Source organism: Wickerhamomyces anomalus (genome assembly GCF_001661255.1).
Source record: "Wickerhamomyces anomalus NRRL Y-366-8 unplaced genomic scaffold WICANscaffold_2, whole genome shotgun sequence".
Classification (NCBI taxonomy): Eukaryota; Fungi; Ascomycota; class Saccharomycetes; order Phaffomycetales; family Wickerhamomycetaceae; genus Hansenula; species Hansenula anomala.
The window spans coordinates 826,279-844,343 of record NW_017567111.1 but is presented as its reverse complement, the minus strand read 5'-3'; the positions used below and the strand labels follow the sequence as shown (position 1 = coordinate 844,343).

General features: G+C 36.2%; 10 protein-coding genes and 1 non-coding gene across 11 annotated transcripts; 7 read left to right on the top strand and 4 right to left on the bottom strand.

Annotated features, from left to right (window-relative positions):
- The first annotated feature begins 2,253 nt into the window (after positions 1–2,253).
- On the top strand, positions 2,254–2,336 carry WICANDRAFT_t48. The gene has a single exon. It is a non-coding gene; the product is annotated as a tRNA-Asp (tRNA).
- A 253-nt stretch (positions 2,337–2,589) lies between these two features.
- VMA9 (H(+)-transporting V0 sector ATPase subunit e) lies at positions 2,590–2,912 on the bottom strand (the record flags this gene model as incomplete). The annotated part of the gene is made up of 3 exons (XM_019181534.1): positions 2,590–2,651; positions 2,704–2,771; positions 2,833–2,912. Coding segments are annotated over 3 exons (210 nt in total), but the record flags the coding sequence as incomplete, so codon positions are not given.
- A 561-nt stretch (positions 2,913–3,473) lies between these two features.
- On the top strand, positions 3,474–3,740 carry STP22 (ubiquitin-binding ESCRT-I subunit protein STP22; the record flags this gene model as incomplete). The annotated part of the gene is made up of 1 exon (XM_019180994.1): positions 3,474–3,740. A coding segment is annotated over one exon (267 nt), but the record flags the coding sequence as incomplete, so codon positions are not given.
- A 1,231-nt stretch (positions 3,741–4,971) lies between these two features.
- On the top strand, positions 4,972–6,656 carry CBF5 (pseudouridine synthase CBF5; the record flags this gene model as incomplete). Its single annotated transcript, XM_019180395.1, has 1 exon — positions 4,972–6,656. The coding sequence occupies one exon, from the start codon at positions 4,972–4,974 to the stop codon at positions 6,415–6,417; it is 1,446 nt and encodes a 481-aa protein (XP_019040122.1). The 3' UTR covers positions 6,418–6,656.
- Positions 6,657–6,728: 72 nt separating this feature from the next.
- SIS1 (type II HSP40 co-chaperone SIS1) lies at positions 6,729–7,745 on the bottom strand (the record flags this gene model as incomplete). The annotated part of the gene is made up of 1 exon (XM_019181597.1): positions 6,729–7,745. The coding sequence occupies one exon, from the start codon at positions 7,743–7,745 to the stop codon at positions 6,729–6,731; it is 1,017 nt and encodes a 338-aa protein (XP_019040121.1).
- Positions 7,746–7,932: 187 nt separating this feature from the next.
- Positions 7,933–8,844, top strand: LST8 (TOR complex subunit LST8; the record flags this gene model as incomplete). The annotated part of the gene is made up of 1 exon (XM_019185505.1): positions 7,933–8,844. The coding sequence occupies one exon, from the start codon at positions 7,933–7,935 to the stop codon at positions 8,842–8,844; it is 912 nt and encodes a 303-aa protein (XP_019040120.1).
- A 194-nt stretch (positions 8,845–9,038) lies between these two features.
- Positions 9,039–9,500, top strand: WICANDRAFT_29494 (WASP family protein; the record flags this gene model as incomplete). The annotated part of the gene is made up of 1 exon (XM_019181616.1): positions 9,039–9,500. A coding segment is annotated over one exon (462 nt), but the record flags the coding sequence as incomplete, so codon positions are not given.
- A 1,507-nt stretch (positions 9,501–11,007) lies between these two features.
- Positions 11,008–12,006, bottom strand: WICANDRAFT_16884 (uncharacterized protein; the record flags this gene model as incomplete). The annotated part of the gene is made up of 1 exon (XM_019180714.1): positions 11,008–12,006. A coding segment is annotated over one exon (999 nt), but the record flags the coding sequence as incomplete, so codon positions are not given.
- A 561-nt stretch (positions 12,007–12,567) lies between these two features.
- WICANDRAFT_90191 (RFX family transcription factor) lies at positions 12,568–14,315 on the bottom strand (the record flags this gene model as incomplete). Its single annotated transcript, XM_019186218.1, has 2 exons — positions 12,568–14,119; positions 14,293–14,315. 2 exons carry the CDS (start codon positions 14,313–14,315, stop codon positions 12,568–12,570), a joined length of 1,575 nt encoding a protein of 524 aa, XP_019040117.1.
- Positions 14,316–14,534: 219 nt separating this feature from the next.
- WICANDRAFT_61468 (uncharacterized protein) lies at positions 14,535–15,290 on the top strand (the record flags this gene model as incomplete). The annotated part of the gene is made up of 1 exon (XM_019183184.1): positions 14,535–15,290. The coding sequence occupies one exon, from the start codon at positions 14,535–14,537 to the stop codon at positions 15,288–15,290; it is 756 nt and encodes a 251-aa protein (XP_019040116.1).
- A 1,820-nt stretch (positions 15,291–17,110) lies between these two features.
- On the top strand, positions 17,111–17,980 carry RLP7 (Rlp7p; the record flags this gene model as incomplete). The annotated part of the gene is made up of 1 exon (XM_019183183.1): positions 17,111–17,980. The coding sequence occupies one exon, from the start codon at positions 17,111–17,113 to the stop codon at positions 17,978–17,980; it is 870 nt and encodes a 289-aa protein (XP_019040115.1).
- Positions 17,981–18,065: the final 85 nt, after the last annotated feature.

The window sequence follows — 18,065 nt, the reverse complement described above, 5'->3', positions numbered from 1 at the left end:
AATCAAACAATTTTGATGAAGAAGATACAATAAATCTCCTGTTTCTGCCCCATCTTCTTGAATTCTTCTATAGATTAATGGGTTCTAATATGGAGAAGAATAAGCTTGGTTGTCTGGTTTGACTCTTCATTTACTCGTGTTGATACAAATGGTTTATGAAAGTTTTATTGGGCTTCCATGATACGTGTTTATGGTATCAGCCAATTGAGATGATGTAATTTATCTCGTCCTGGTGGTGCCTAAACTACATTCTTTTTTTTAAAAGTTTTAATAAATGTTTGGTGTTTTTTCAATAACGTGCTTCGTAAAAATTAACATCTTGACGAATAATTTTCATGCGTTTGGAATCTGTGGAGATAACAGGAACTTCGTTTGAGGTACAAAATAACGTTTGAAAGCAGCGACATGAAAGTTACATGGCTGCATTTTAAAAGAGTGGGAGAAAATAACGGTATCACGGAATACTATGGGAGTTGGAAAAGGTGGTGGATCTGAATTCCAATTGCTTGGTTCGTTTATTGTCCTTTGTATCACAAGAGACTAGAGTATCTGAGACACCTCCATATATACAATAAGGCAATTCAAACACTCAAAGACCCATTTCTCCAGAGTCAAGAGTCGAGGATCAAAAGCTCAATTGATCTTTCCACAACTGTTTTTGGAAATTATTCATGATTTAAAATATCATGTTTTCGGGATGCACACCACAGTGCACTCACATATGCTAAATCAATATCAAAACCTTTAGAACCTCAAAAATTATTTAAAAGGTATGTTTGAGACAATTCACCACCTTCGAGAAAAGTAGAAAAGGAATGATACAAGTGAGTGGCTTTAAGATTACACATTCCTGTGTTGGTGTATTGGTCACTACAAATAAACAAACAGCCTTCACATTTCAAAATTCTCAAAAAAATTATTAGTGAAATAATATTTGATGAGAATTTGGACTTGGACAAGTTGATTTTTGAGACATAAGTTTTGAGTGAAATACTAGAATTAAAGAATGCACTACGGTATTCAATAATTGGTGCAAATATAATGTGGGTTTATTTAGCTACTCTCAGTTTTTTCCTTCCTATTCCGATTATAACTTCGAGGCAAATCACATTAGAATCTAGTTGGTTTTTCATAACAGCAAAGCTCCCTAGCTTCCTCTACTTTATTTCAGTATCCATAAATACTTTCTAGTTGATTACGGGCTAATATTTTTCAGTTAATGAAACTTTCAGCAGGGTATATGTTTTAAATATCAGCCTTACAAGTCCTCAGACGGTTAAATCAACTTCTATTTTGACATGAAACTTTTCTATACCCAAACTCTGAGGACTTTAAACGTAACAAGGTCCAATAGATATGTATCCATGTGGATTGGTTATTCAGAGGCCCACATATGACTTCTAAAAAGTACTTGTTTGAATAGATTTGTCTACGAAAAGTTCCCGATGGATTTGGCAGATGAGGTTCACAACCACAAAATCGAAAAACATCCTCGAGCGTACACCAACAAAAACTACTCCTGTGTAAAATAAAAATTGTGTAATTTGATATGTCATAAAATGAGAATTATTATCCCACAAAAACTCATTTCTGGCGGTCCCCTGTTATTAATATAAAACAATACTATTGCAGAACAGCTACCAGGTTACATGAAAGACCTACATTTATTTGAGGCTGATCAACAAGTCAAGTTTTTATATAATTAATTTTTTTTACTAAAACCAAACATATATAATATCTATTCATATACTTCGACGACGCTACGTCTTCTAGTTTCTTAATTTTCTTTAATTTTTTCAATAATTTATCCACATCAGATACATTAAAAAAAAAAAAAAAAAAAAAAATATCCAATGTGTGTTAATAAAATGCTAAAATAAATCACTGGAGACTCATTCTATGACCAAGTTATTGTAAGAGTTTTAGCTGGTAAATCAGAATAAAAACAACGTACTATTAATATAAGTAAATTCTATATCTTGCTCATCTGTAATATTATATGATATACTGTACATTACAAGCTAAAATACATTAATTAATGAAAAAAATTAAAAAATATTTAAAAGAGCGCCTCAGGAGATAGGACCGCTGGCCTAATATACAGGTCAGATAATAATGAGATTCATTGCAGAATGAAATTCAATTTATGACTTAACCGTTATCAATAAGTCAAATAATGTATACTTAAATTTTGATTACATAAGCAATTTACTACACCTCCAGGTAATCTCCAAAAATAAAAATTTTCGAAAATCCGTGATAGTTTAGTGGCTAGAATCACCGTTTGTCGTTTAGACAGTACATGGTAGACCGGGGTTCAATTCCCCGTCGCGGAGATCATTTTTTTTTGCCGTTTTTTTGCGCATTTTTGGCTCCAATAGCTTTATTTCATGTTAATTACGATGCTGGGATATATCTAGTGTAGTTATATTTCATTTTGGTTGGGTAAAACTTATTTTTTTTTTGGTGAGAAAAAAGTTAAATTAACAAATAGTTTTATACATCAAAAAAACATGAAAAAAAATCTTTATAAATTTACATTAATGGGACAGTACTCAAATGAATTGATTGATATTATATTTTTGAACACTAATCTGCAAACTCTGGTCTTAAATCTGAACGACGAGGTACAACTAATGGATGTAATTGTGCTAAAAATGTTAGTCCCCAGCGAAAAGATAAAGTGTCATTGTTTTTACTCACCTAGATATGTAATTGCCCACATCAAGTAACACATGGCTAATGTTAAGATCACAGTACTTCTCCAGACTCTGTTTTTGATGTATTAGTTTTTGTCCTTTTAAAGTTGAAAGCCTTATCAATGCAACTCACGTTTGATTCTCTTTTGGTGCAAATATCCAGAAAACAACTGAAACAGCAACAACAGCAAATAGGGCTATTATAACATTGTATCTAATTGACTATGATTAGTATTGAGCTTTTTTGTTGGGAACAAAGTGATTGGTTTTGGAATTCCTCTCTCTATCGGTCTCTTGAAAATAGTTCGTAAGCACCAACAAAGCAAGGCTCCAAATCCCCAATCCTCTTCAATTGACAATGTACCTACCCACTCATAGTTTCAGTTCTATTCTATTAAATGACTATGAAAGTTCTGGCTTTCCTCAATCTGAATATAAAGATCCCAAATGGCTGTTTTCAAATTCAAGTTTTGGATTCCATTTTCTCGATTTTCCCTTAAAAATGCGTGGCCCAACAAAGAGAATTGCAGCACCATTATCAAAATCAACGAAATCATCAACTTGTGATTGAAACTTTTGATGCTGGAAACCAGATCTTTCTCAGCTGTGCCAGAATGAATCAAGCTGGATTACCGTCTGAGTTACTCCAATGGCTATTCAGAGTGCTTCAACCAGTAAGTATTTGCTTTAGCATTTCCTCCTAGTATCCCTTTAACATTATAAATTAAGGAATACATTGACCCAAGAGTAGCTTATCATGACGTTGCTATAACATTACAATCATATCCTTCATTGAAACCAAGAACTAGAGTATACACATCGGAAACTGGCGAATCTCAATTACTGCTCTGCCTTTATGGTTCACTACCTTCACCAATAGGGGGTAGAGTTTACAAGATCCCAATCGAATTATGGATTCCTCATGAATATCCAATTGCTGCTCCTTTCGTGTATGTTGTTCCCACTGAAAAGATGACCCTACAGCCAGGGAACCATGTTGATAATAGTGGAAGGTGCTATTCGCCTTATCTTGCAAATTGGGGCCAGAATCAAGATGGAAACCAATCACATATCATCAAAGTATGTGAAGAATTATCAAGAATATTTAGTAACGAACCACCAGTTTTTGCTAAGCCAACTACTAAAACACAAACTCCCCCAATAATACAGCAAAATCTACAACCAAAACCATCACCTGCTCCTGCATTACCCCCAAAAGTGGTACCAAATCTTGCTCAATCAGGGTCTGCTACACCATTAAGCCCACCACCGCTACCACCGTTACCTGAAGAGTTGAGGTCAAAAACCATTGCATCCCCAACATTGAATAGAATGAATCATTTAGCTATACAACAAAGACCTGCTCAACAAATTCCTCAACGTCAAATGTTTGAACAACCTAATATAATGGATAATGATTCCAGTTTTACAAATAATGATAATACAGAAAGAGTTCAGCTTTTATCACAATTGGAGAATTTATTACAACATATAAATCAATTTGAGATCGGTGAAGATATTCATAAAATGAATTCTAATATTAACAAAATCAAATATTCGATTGGTAAATTTGATAAGATTTTCCAATATGAGTTTCATAATTTAGAAAAAACAAGTCAACAATTAAAAGAAAATGAACAAATCTTGAAAAATTCAATAATGAATGCTGATAGCACTATACAAAATGCCAATTCTCATGGTGAAATCAACGTTGATGAGATTATATGTGGAGAGACTGTTGTTTTCAATCAGTAAGTAAATATGCTTCAATTCTTTTAATAAGTGACTAACATCCCCAAGACTTTATGATCTCGTTGCAGAAGAACAAGCCATCTCTGATACTATATATGCACTGGGAAAAGCTCATGACAACGGAAATATTTCTTTAAATAGCTTTACTAAAGTGAGTAACTTTTGCAATTTGACTTGACACAAAAAAAATAGGCAACTAACATAAACCATTAGCACACAAGAAATTTAGCACGTGAGCAATTCATGAAGAAAGCCTTGATAGCAAAAATAGCCAGGCTTATAAATCTAGACCTCACCAATGGTCCATAGTGCACTATTATAGATAATTTGCATCATACAATTTGTAGACCATTTAGCCACCAAAAGTAGTAATACTACCGTTTTAGGTATCTGAAATTATTTCTCAGGCCATCCACCGGGTAAAAAAAAAACTGAAAAAAAAATACATAAAAATTTTTTTGAAAAGAGAAGAGATGAGTTTAGAGCTAAGGTTATATCAAAAGTTATCAGGAATACAACCATGTCTGAAGAACAGTTCATCAAACCTGAAAACGTTTCAGCCTCTCAAGATGCTTCTGAATGGCCATTATTGTTGAAAAACTTTGATAAGCTATTGGTTAGAAGTGGTCATTATACCCCAATTCCAGCAGGTTCATCACCATTGAAAAGAGATTTAAAATCATACATAAGTTCAGGTGTCATTAATTTAGATAAACCATCTAATCCATCATCCCATGAAGTTGTTGCTTGGATTAAACGTATCTTACGTTGTGAAAAAACTGGTCATTCTGGTACTTTAGATCCAAAAGTTACTGGTTGTTTAATTGTTTGTATTGATAGAGCTACAAGATTAGTTAAATCTCAACAAGGTGCAGGTAAAGAGTATGTTTGTATTGTTAGATTACATGATGCTTTAAAAGATGAAAAAGAATTAGGAAGATCATTAGAAAACTTGACTGGTGCTTTATTCCAAAGACCACCTTTAATTTCTGCTGTTAAACGTCAATTGCGTGTTCGTACTATCTATGATTCTAAATTGATTGAATTTGATAACAAAAGAGGTCTTGGTGTTTTCTGGGCTTCATGTGAAGCTGGTACTTATATGCGTACTTTATGTGTCCATCTTGGTATGTTGTTAGGTGTTGGTGGTCATATGCAAGAATTGCGTCGTGTTAGATCTGGTGCTTTATCAGAAAATGATAACTTGGTTACTTTACATGATGTTTTAGATGCTCAATGGAGTTATGATAACACTGGAGATGAATCCTATTTAAGAAGAATTATTCAACCATTAGAAGGTTTATTATTAGGCTACAAAAGAATTGTTGTTAAAGATTCAGCTGTTAATGCCGTTTGTTATGGTGCTAAATTAATGATTCCAGGTTTATTAAGATATGAAGAAGGTATTGAATTATATGATGAAGTTGTTTTAATCACCACTAAAGGTGAAGCTATTGCCATTGGTATTTCTCAAATGTCAACTGTTGATTTAGCTTCATGTGATCATGGTGTTGTTGCTAAAGTTAAAAGATGTATTATGGAAAGAGATCTATACCCAAGAAGATGGGGTCTTGGTCCAGTTGCACAAAAGAAAAAACAATTAAAGGCTGATGGTAAATTAGATAAATATGGTCGTATAAATGAAAACACTCCAACTGATTGGAAATCAAACTATGTTAGTCATGAAAATGATCAACCACCAGCACCAACTTCAACTGCTGCTACTCCAAAACCATTGATCAAAGAAGTTGAAATGACTGATTCTCCAGCTGCTTCTGTTGCTGATGTTTCTGTTGCTGATGTTACTGAAACTCCATCAAAGAAGGACAAGAAGGAAAAAAAGGATAAAAAGGAAAAGAAAGATAAGAAGGAAAAGAAAGACAAGAAGGAAAAGAAGGAAAAAAAGAGAAAAGCTGATGATGAAGATGAAGAAGGTGAAGAAAAAAAGAAGAAAGCTAAGAAATGATTGAGTTGATTGTTCATTTCTTGGGAGTATTTTGCATCTCAAGTTATTTTTTTTAAACAGCACACATATTTTTGTGAATATTTTGTATTTTTAATATCTATATAATGAGTATTTTGAAGATAAATGTAGCTACTACTAAGATCAAAAAAAGAATCTCTATATGCATCGATTTATTAATAACTATTTATTTAAATGTACAAATTCAACGGAAGAATAAACAACAAAAGAACAAACACAAGACCCAGCTCATTAAAGACAAAAAAAAAAGGTGATTCATTAAAAAAACAGTTATCATCTATAATAATTTAATTTCAAAAGTTTTCTCTGATAGCTTGTTTTTGTTGAGGTGTTAATGAAATTGGATAATCAATTTTAAATTTAATTTTCAAATCACCTCTTTGACCTGGGGATTTGGATATTGGCATACCTAGACCTGGGTATACGCTTTCTGATGAGGGTTGTACTGGGGAGCTTCTACTGAATGGTATTTTTCTTCCGTCAACACTTTCTATCACTTTATCAAAACCTAATAGGGATTCTTTGAATGTTAATGGTAATGTGTATATCAAATCATTATCTTCTCTTTTGAAATGAGGATGTGCCTTTTCTTGTAGGATGAATTGAACGGTTTGACGACCATATGGGGTATAATCACCTTCATTCTTGAAATTGATCTTTGTTCCTTCTTTCCAACCAGGTTTAATTGTTATATTCATGATTTTTTCTTCTTTTTCACCATTTCTACCTTTACGATTCAATTTCATCTTTTTAGTGGTACCTTTAGCTAAATCTTCTAAAGAAACAGGTAATTTAATTTGAGCTGTTTCAGGTTCTGGGCGACTAGCTCTACCACCAGCACCACCACTTGAGAATCCACCAGGCATACCACCGAACCCACCAAATGGGGAACCACCGCCAAATCCATCAAAACCACTAGAACTGAAATGGAATCCACCAGCATCGTCGCCCATTCCACCAGATCTAGCGAATTGTTCAAAAATGTTTGAAGCATCACCAGCAGAGAAACCTCCACCAAATGGATGTTGTCCACCAGCGAAAGGATTTCCACCAGCGCCTGCAGAGCCTGGGTCAAATTGTGGACCACCACGTCTAGCAGCTTCAAGCCCGTATTGGTCATATAGGGTTCTCTTGTCTTGATCAGACAAGATGTCAAAAGCTTCTGAAATTTCCTTGAATTTCTCAGTATCACCAGTAGGCTTATCAGGATGATATTTTAAAGCAGCTTTTCTATAAGCTTTTTTGATTTCATTTTCATTGGCACTAGGAGAGACACTCAATAGATCGTATAGCTTTGTATCTTTAACCATTGTGTAATTGTGATTATTGGTGAAGAGGTACAAAGAAAGTGAAAAGTCTAGGAACTGTCGATGATTTAAGTCTTTTGTTATGGACGGCCAGGGCTGCGCAACCTATGCTGAGCTAGTTTTTTCACGAAGATTCTGGAAGCTTCCATCAACACCTTATAGATTACAAGAAGATACACTACAAGAAGCCATGTCTGTGATCCTAGCTTCTGCCGGCTACGACCACACGATCAGGTTCTGGGAGGCCCTCACCGGCGTGTGCTCAAGAACCATCCAGCACGCTGACTCCCAGGTGAACAGGCTAGAGATCACCTCTGACAAGCGCTTCCTAGCTGCTGCTGGCCATCTACACGTTAGGCTCTACGACATCAGAACTACAAACCCAAACCCAGTCACGTCCTTTGAAGGACACACGAACAATGTCACCAGTATAGCGTTCCAGTCAGACAACAAGTGGATGGTATCGTCCTCTGAAGACGGTACGGTGAAAGTGTGGGACGTTAGAGCGCCTTCAGTGCAAAGAAACTACAAGCACAACTGCCCAGTTAACGAGGTAGTGATCCATCCAAACCAAGGTGAATTGATCAGTTGTGATCAAGATGGGAATGTGAGAATATGGGATCTTGGAGAGAACCAATGTACTCACCAATTGATCCCTGAGGATGACGTTCCAGTCCATTCCGTCTCTGTTGCTAGTGATGGTTCCATGTTGGTTGCAGGCAATAACAAAGGGAACTGTTACGTGTGGAAGATGTCAAACCAAAAGGATTCAACCTCTTTACAACCCGTCACAAAGTTTAGATCGCATTCCAAATACATTACAAGAGTGTTGTTGAGTTCAGATGTTAAGCATTTATCAACTTGTTCTGCAGACCACACGGCAAGGATATGGAATGTTGAAGATGGGTTTTCACTGGAGACAACGTTACAAGGACACCAACGCTGGGTATGGGATTGTGCTTTTAGTGCTGATTCTGCCTATTTGGTTACTGCTTGTTCCGATCATTACGTTAGATTATGGGATTTGTCCACCAGTGAGACCGTGAGACAGTATAACGGCCACCACAAGGGGGCTGTCTGTGTGGCATTGAACGATGTTTGAATTTGATCAGGATTGAATCTGTACAATAGCTAGAATTATAATGAACCATGTAATTTAATTTGCAATTTCGTAGTTTAGCTTATAGTGGAGTGGCCTTACCGGCTAACGAAATTTATCAAAAATCGAGTTTTACCAAGTCTCCTTTGAACAACATCAACATCCTTCATCGAAACAACTATTTCCAATTAAATAAAATGACGCTGATATCAGCCGATAAAGAGAAGGTGAAAAGAGTTGTTCCCAAGGGATCGAACAAGGTGATTGATGCCACCGTGGCTAGATTGTACATCGCTTATCCTGACACAAATGAGTGGACATATACAGGTTTATCTGGTGCTATAATTTTGGTTGATGATTTAGTTGGTCATACATTCTTTTTGAAATTAGTTGACATCAATGGCCATAGGGGAGTCCTTTGGGATCAAGAACTGTACCTCGACTTTCAATATAATCAAGATCGTTCATTTTTCCATACATTTGAGACCGAAGACTGTTTAGCTGGTTTATTATTTGATGATACAAGTGATGCGTCTCACTTCTTCAAAAGAGTCACATCGAGAGAAAAACATGGTTCAAAGAAAACAGTTCAAAATAAGAATGCAATTGCCCTACAAAGAAAACCAGAAGCTCCAAGAGCGCCAGGTCCAAGAGGTGAATTTACAAGTACTGGCGAACAGAGAATTAGAAGAACAACTCATGTGCAATATTATGATGATCTCCCACCTCCAGAATGGAGAACTCTATACGCTGAATTGGAAAGTGCCGGTATCACAGAAGATATGATTGCTGATAATAAGGAATTCATAAAAGACTACATCAATAAACAAGGTGGTCCATTAGTTGGGTTAGAACCTCCAATTCCTAGAAAATATCTTCAACGGAAACAACAACCTGAACAAACACCAACCTTATCCCATTCATATTCAACGAAAAAGAAAGCACCTCCACCACCTCCACCAGGTGCAACATCTTCTTATTCTCCATCAGGTCCTGCAACACCTACTGCTGCTTCTGCTCGTTCAAGATCAACAAGTATTGCCTCATCAATACCTCAAGCATCAGAAGTTGAATCTTCACAAAGCCCACAAGAAACACCTGAACCTCTTGCTTCATCTCAGCCTGTGCATAGAGTCCCACCACCTCTTTTAAATCAACAACAACACAATGTCCCACCACCACCCCCAGCAGCTTCATCACCATCACAAGTTCCTCCACCATTTCCTCCTCAAACTGGAAGACCAACACCCCCATTACCAACAGGAAATCGTCCAGTACCACCACCATTACCAGCAGGAAACCGACCAACTCCTCCATTACCTCCAAATCGCACTGGTGCTCCACCACCAGCTCCTCCTCGTGCTGGATTTTCTTCTTCACCAGCACCACCAGCTCCTCCTCAAAGATTTGGCCAACCATCTACACCTCCAATTCAACAAGGAAGAGGTCCACCTCCAGCACCACCACCAAGAAGATCTGGAGCACCACCTCCAGCACCACCTTCAAGATCAACTGGAGCACCACCCCCAGCACCTCCACCAAGGAGACAACCTATTCAACCGCCTCAAGCTCCACCTCGTCAACAGCAACAACAACAATTTTCATCAATACCGTCACCACCACCTCCACAACAACCACAACAGCATTTCCAACAGCCTTCAGCTGCCCCAATTGCTCCACCTCTTCCTCAACAACAAACATCTGCTCCTGCTCCACCTCCATTACCACCTCAACAAACTTCGGGAGGTCCACCACCACCACCACCTGTACCTACACAAGCATCATCATCATCAGCAGCACCTCCACCTCCACCGTTACCTCAAGGAAATGAAGGAGGTCCAACTGCACCATTACCACAAGTGGATTCTGGTAGAGATGCACTATTATCATCAATCAGGGGTGCTGGTATAGGATCTTTACGTAAAACCGATAAATCTCAACTTGAGAAACCTTCAGTCATTTTACAAGAACAAAAAGGTGAAGCACCACCTCCATCCACATCAACTCCAGGTGGTGGCGGTGGTTCATTGGCTGATGCATTAGCTGTTGCATTGAATAAAAGAAAGACTAAAGTATCCAAGAGTGATGACGAAAGTGATGGTGAAGAATGGTGAAAAAAAACTACAAGTGTATTAATGAGACAATTGTAAAAGAAATTTATTGAATGAATTTATCTGACCAAATTGTAAGCCATTGAGTCTTCTTTTCATCTTGTTTGTTCAATCCTTTAACAAACTCTATTATATCAAGACATTGTTTCTCAATTGTCCTACTTAAAGCTTTCAATTCAAATAATGAACCATTCATGAAAAATGTGGATAATAATTCATCAACTTGTTCTATTATACCATTTTGTTGCGAATTAACTTCATCAGTTTCTTTACCGGAAATTTGTGAATTATTGGAAGGTAATGATTTTGAAAGTGAAGAAATCAACAGCTTAACAAGTTTAACTTTTGATAACCATTTTTGTGCAAATTCTAGAGTTTGTGGATCTATTTCAGGTGTTTCTTTTTCCTCTTTTTCATCATCTGAAAAATCACTATCCAACCCAAATGGATCTTCATCGTCAACAACGGTTGGATCTTCAACCCACTCGGAAAATTCACTTATAGCATCATCAATAAGGCCAATAGACTCTTTCAATTTTTTGTTCAATAATCCTAGTTTTCCCCCCTTCACTAATTCATCTAATGCTTTACAATTATCCCATATCATCCCCACGGAAACCAATCTACCTTCTGTTGTTTTTGTGTCATCATCTTCACCAGCTGGTTTATTGAAATCCAACTCTTCAACTTCATTAAGAAATAAAATATGAGATGATATTATTTTTTTAATAGTCTCAATAACTTCAATGTAAAATATTTCACTATAAACGTCTGGCTTTATCTGTCCGATTAATGAAATTAATAATAAGAAAACTGCCGACGTCTCTTTCATTTGTTTATAAGCTGCATTTGTAGAGACTTGAGGTTTGAAAACTATACCCAATTTTGTTGCATGTGCAAACAAGAGCTTACTTATCTTTAGAAGTTCTTGATCTGGCTCTTCAACATTTGATGATTTTACTTTGGAAATAGCATCTGCCGAGCTCAATGTGGTTTGGTATAGTTCAAGACCTTCACGGAACGATGAAATAAGACCCCTCAAGTCAGATTCCGTATAATTCTCCTCCTTTGAAGACATTTTAGAATAAAATTTGGCTGAAGTTTTGTAGCTTAGTTCAACTACCTTTCACGATATTTTTTTTTTTCACTACCTAATTTTTTTTTTTTCCCGAACTAACTGTGCGTTGACCATCTTCATGATGATTTGAAGGTCTACATCAAGATCTTAAATATAACTATCATTAAGTGAGAATGTAAAATCGTAACTAGTATCCACCTTAAAATTCATCTCAGTAAATCTCCGATAAGAACAAGGTATAAATCCAAATCGTTACCAAATGATATAAAAAAAATACCAAAAAACTATGCAAAAATGGAAATCTTGAAACTTTCCAAATGTGTACACAAGTTTGATAGAATGTAAACCAGCTCTATTCACACTTGTTTTCAATAACTTTTCAAAAATATAACAATATATTACAAACCTTTCTTTTAAATTCAAATATTTTATCTTCTCTTTATCATTATAATAATTCTTTTTTTTTATTCTTTTCTCTTCATCATTTCTCAAAACACTACTAAAGCTAGCATTTCAATAATTTCATTTAAATATTCTTTAAATTTTTTCTGGCTCCCCATTACTCTCTTTTCCTTCCTCTGAAACGTTCAGCACTTCTCTATTTTCTCCAAACTGACCATCCAGAAGATCAACAGGGACTTCAGACTCTTCATTAGCCTTATTATTATCTTGCTTTCCATTGACTTTTTCCTTATCACTGATAGACGATCTTCTTTCTTCAACAGTTATATCGAATGGTTGATGTGAAACAAAACCACCAAGTTCAGCGCACCACCCAACCCATTCATCTACCCAACATCTAACCACCCACCAAGCACCAAAACCTGCACCACCAGCTAATGAAATTTCACGTAGCGCACTAGTCAAAAGTGCTGAAATACAAAGCAAAAATAGCCTTGGTGGAACCTCCTTAAACTGTTGAGGAAGTTCTGCAATGAAATTTGCCCACTCATTGATGATTAACTCCTTAGAATTATCTTGATTCTTCAACAATTTTGGTACTTTAACTTTCAAAATTTCAATTGCCTTCTTCAAATTATCACCTTCACATGGTAATTCCTTTGATGCAATCAAATCAATATCAACGTATTTAATCCAGTCTTTTTCCATCAAATCTCTATCAAAATCATGAGAAAGCACTTTGTTGGCAGATTGTGCCGTTTCAGCAACTCTTATTAATCTTGAAATAAGTTGGCAAAACTCTTTACCTAGCTTCAATTTGGAAACCACAAGTTTAACTGGAAGATGTTGAATAGAAATTGAAAGCTTTTCTGTATAGTTTTGTGCAACTTGCTTCAATTGTTGTAAAACATGCGTTGGTATTTCTTGCAGAGCCAAATTTGCAAGCATCTTGATAATAGCCTTGTACATAACCGAATCTGATGCAATAACCCAAGGATGCAGTGAAGAGGAAACATAAAGCTTCAAAACCGGAGCAGTAAGTGTCCCATGGAAAGATGATAACAAAGAAAATAATTTTTTCAATTGCATATATCTCAATGATTCAAAGACTGACGTACAATGTGCCTTATATAAACCATAGAGGGTATCAGCAATATCCAGGTCAGTGGATGGTGGTAGGAATGGTTTTAAGTTTGGCAACATCAATGGTGAATCTAGATCAGTATTTTGATTATTGATAGATTGCAACAAATCTGGAACAAACTTGAGATCTGGTGCCACATGATCATTTATAAACGAGCTAATGACTGTGACATGTGTACTTGCTGTTGAATTTGAAGGTAAAGGAGTGGAAGCCTGAGAATGGAAAGAATTAGGACTATTGGATTCATATGGTGTTCCTGGAAGGAAGGAGGAGTCAAAAGATGGGTTGTGTAATGGTGTACTAGCACTAGAGACACTTGGTGATGGTTGATTATTATCTCCAAGTAATTTTATCCCACAATAATGATATTTTGATTGACCTCTCATACCAAGACGACGCGTGGTTAAGTTTGGGAAAACAACACGAACTAATTTACCAAATGAAGCAGGTGAAAGTGGTTTTAGACCATTATCAGCACAAATTCCAACATAACGAGCGTAAACCCTATTTCTAGGAACGACAGCAGAGTTCTTAGATTCACATCTTCAATTTTGTTCAGCGGCTGATTCCTCGTTGTTGCCCATTTCGCTGTCGTTGTGTGCCTTGATTTGTGAGCCCTCAGATACCACAAAGACGTTTTTTTTTTCTTTGAAGAACAATTTTTTTTTACAAAGATCCCATCGAAACCAAAGTGACAACAAACCACAAAGCTCAACCTTTGGATCACAGTTATTGCCATCTTGAAATAGGGCGCTTGTCGAGTTACTCATCAGAAATTACCAATTTCAAGTTTTTCAACGTCCACGATTAGGTCAAGTTTGTGTCTATTTTTGGTGGGCGTCAAATCTTTATGGATTTGAGAAAGTTTTGATCTTATTCAACAATCACATTCAATTCAATAAGTAAACTGAAGCTACATAGTTGACTTATACCTTTCCATCAGTTCATCCCATTCACTATGAGTAACGAGAGTCAGTCTCGCTCTGACGCTCAGGTGGAAAGTCAAGAGCAAGGTCAACAAGATGATCATCAGCCTCATGCTTCAAATCAACAATTCTCAAAGAGTGATACACCAACATTACCAGGACCTATAAACTCATCAATGCCTTCTCAATACGGTAGCCATCTTCCTGTGATAGTGTCTTCATTCCCTTCGGGTACCGCTCTTCAACAGTTCCAATATCAACAACAAGCTGCTTATGTTCAAGCGGTTCAAAACCAGTACTATCAACATCATCAACAACAACAGCCTATTCACCACCTTCCCCCTGGCCCACTTCCCAACGGTCAGATTCCTCAATTACATTCTGTTCCACAAGAATTGAATCACTTGCCTTCTCACCAATTTCAAACTCCTCAAAGGACAATGGGTGCCCCATCACTTCCACTTTCTGCTTCGGCCCTTCCAAAACATGGAATGACTCCAATAGCTACACCTGATTCCCAACGTAAAAGGCAAAAGAGAAATGACTTCATGGGTGATGATAATGCTGTGGAGCTGAAAAATCTTGCTTATAGATCATTGGATTTGCCATTAGAAGAAGTTGCTGCTCAAGTGAGAGCTGTTGAAATAAGCAATACATCCTCGTCGTCAACCCCGGTTCCAACAGATACTAAAACACAATATAAGAAAGATGCTGCAAGAGAAAGACAGCGTCAAATTTTTGGAATGGTTTGGTTATTAAAATCTGCAAAGCTGGTGTTTCTATGCTGAAGACTGAGTCTGTCCAATGATACGTGCTTCTAATGGCGTTGCTTGTGCAATTGGATATAGTACCAGGGATGTGTGGTATCTCCTCTCTCGATAAACTGTAGTGACTGCTTTGAAACAGGTAGTGTAACGACAATTATTCTTGTAAGTGAAAGATTGCGAAGAAAATCTCTTGCAGCCAGATGGAGAAAGGGTTCAGCTGGTTGCGGATAAGTACTCGATATCCAAATGCTCCAGACAAAGATTGGTCAAGTTGAGTGGTAGAAATCAGAGTCTCAAGTTTTTTTTGGCTTTTTTTCTCCTTGGCCACGAATTTTTCAGGTTTGAGAATCCCGTTGTGAAAAAATGAAAAGATGAAACAATTGTCAACAGATCCACGTATTGGCTAGCGGACTTGCTTAATTGGAGAGTATAGCTCGAGGACAGTACTTCTATAGCCGATGAGCCAGTGCTGATGGGTCAATGTTTGATTCTTGAGACGTGAGAAGCTTGCAATCTCGACCCCAAAGCTGTAGAAAGGCTACACCAATGAAAATCGGGTTTGATATCAAACCTGAAGACATGGCGAGAACCATGAAAGCCATACATTTCCATAAAAGAAGTAAGCTAGCAAATCGGCAGCAATTCACTATTCTACTTAGCTTATCGTTCTATATTCTCTAGCAAGCACTAAGAGGCACTAATTTGTTACAACGACGTGCTCGCTTTCCGTTTTATCGGTCGGAAATTAGATTACACGTCAGATGAACGAAATTAATATTTCATGGCTCAAATACAGTGTAAGATTCCCGGGGTTGCTCAACTGCCATTACGCATTAGAGACTACAACATTTTGGTAAATGAGAATATCAGACGCAGTTTAGGGCGATAGAAACAGCCCAAGCATTGAATCAAAACCATTACCATTTTGAGACTAAATTGAAGAAGTCGTTGCCTAGGCGATAATCACCGATTCCAAATTACCGTTGAAAAACACACAAGACTAACGAAAACAAAGGAGATTAAAAGCAAAAACGTGAATAGCTTCATGATACTCAGTTCCAACAGATAATCTATAGTAAAAATATCTCTAAACGAGAACAGGGAGAAAATATGTGAAACTTTTAACGCTTCCACCAGGTTGGAAACAATGATTATATAACCCATTATATAATCAGCATTCCAAATGCGTAGAATTTATTGAATCTAAGCATACAAGAAATAGTATAAAGGAGTTTGAACTGCTAGAATGGTTCCAGTTTGGATGGTTGAAAAATTGAAGAAATTTTAGATCAGGTCCATTGTAATAAGAATTTGATAAATAATTGGACGTTGTTAGCATAGAGCTCACGAACCCGACCTGTTGAGGTTATGAGCCAAAAAACAATTGAATAAGTCTTTCATGAAGTTTGTGTTCTTTTTTAGTATTAGTAAAAGCATTGGTGAAGTATATATTGGCTTGATTAGAACATGCACTTTGAGTAAATCCTTTCTCTAGTGTGCACGCAACGGGAAGGGGAGCCAACTCTATAGGGGATGTCTTCTCCTTCTTCTTAATAAAGAACCTATAAAGCATATAAGTAACTACTTCATATTTTTTCTGGAAACATATTCAACAGTAGCTCAAAATTTGTTCAGATCCTCAAGCTTTTTGAAGGGGTTGAACAAATTTTTTTTCTTCGTTTGGAAAATCGTTCGCGAAAATGCTTTGATAATCATCAGAGAGTGGCCATAGCGAATATTTTTTTTTTTCTTTTAGAGATGTCAGAAAAAAAAATTTTATAGAGATGAGAAGCGTAGACATAATAGTCTTCACTATTGAAACAATAAAGACCACAAGAATAATGTCTGAACTAAACTCAAACCCAGAAATCCTTTTACGTAAGAGAAAGAATGCTGATAGATTAAGAATCGAAAAGCAAGAAAATGCTAGAAAGAGACAAGAAGAAATCTCAAGAAAGAAAAATCAAAGAAAACAAAAATTTGTTAGAGCTGAAACTTTAGTTGCAAAAAGTTTAGCTACTAAAAGGGAATCTGAAAGAATCAAAAGAGTTTCCAAGATCGAAAGAGTTAACGCTATCAGTGATAGTCAAAATAGACAGTATATTGAAAAATTGAATCCAGAAGGTGTCAAATCAAAAGAGTTATACAGTGGTAAACCAACTTTATATTTCATTGTTAGAATAAGTGGACCTCATGGTGTTAAAATTCCAACAAAAGTTCATAAAATATTGAACCTTTTGAGATTAAACCATATAAATACAGGTGTTTTCATCAAATTAACTGAAAGCATCTATCCATTAATCAAATTGATTTCTCCATACACTGTTATTGGTAAACCATCATTACAATCTGTTAGACAATTAATCCAAAAGAGAGCAACCATCAATGTTAAAGATCAGGAATCAGATCAAGTTAAATCAGTTAAATTAAATGATAACAATGTTGTTGAAGAAAGATTAGGAGATGAAGGTATCATTTGTATTGAAGATATCATCCATGAAATTGTTTCATTAGGTGAAAATTTCAAAACTGTTTCATATTTTTTGAATCCATTTGAATTAAACCATGATATAGTTGGTTATGGTCCTTTAGCTAAATTGAAAAAATTAGAAAAAAGAGAAGCTAAAAAACAAAATAAAACTTTCTCAAACAGTGGATCTGCTCCAATCTTGGAAATTGATATTGATGAATTTGTTGCTCAGCAAAATTGAGGTCTTTGCTTTACTTTCATCTAGATCTCTTCAAAAAAGTTGTGTATATTAGCCTTACTCGTGCATTTGAAATTTAATTAAAATA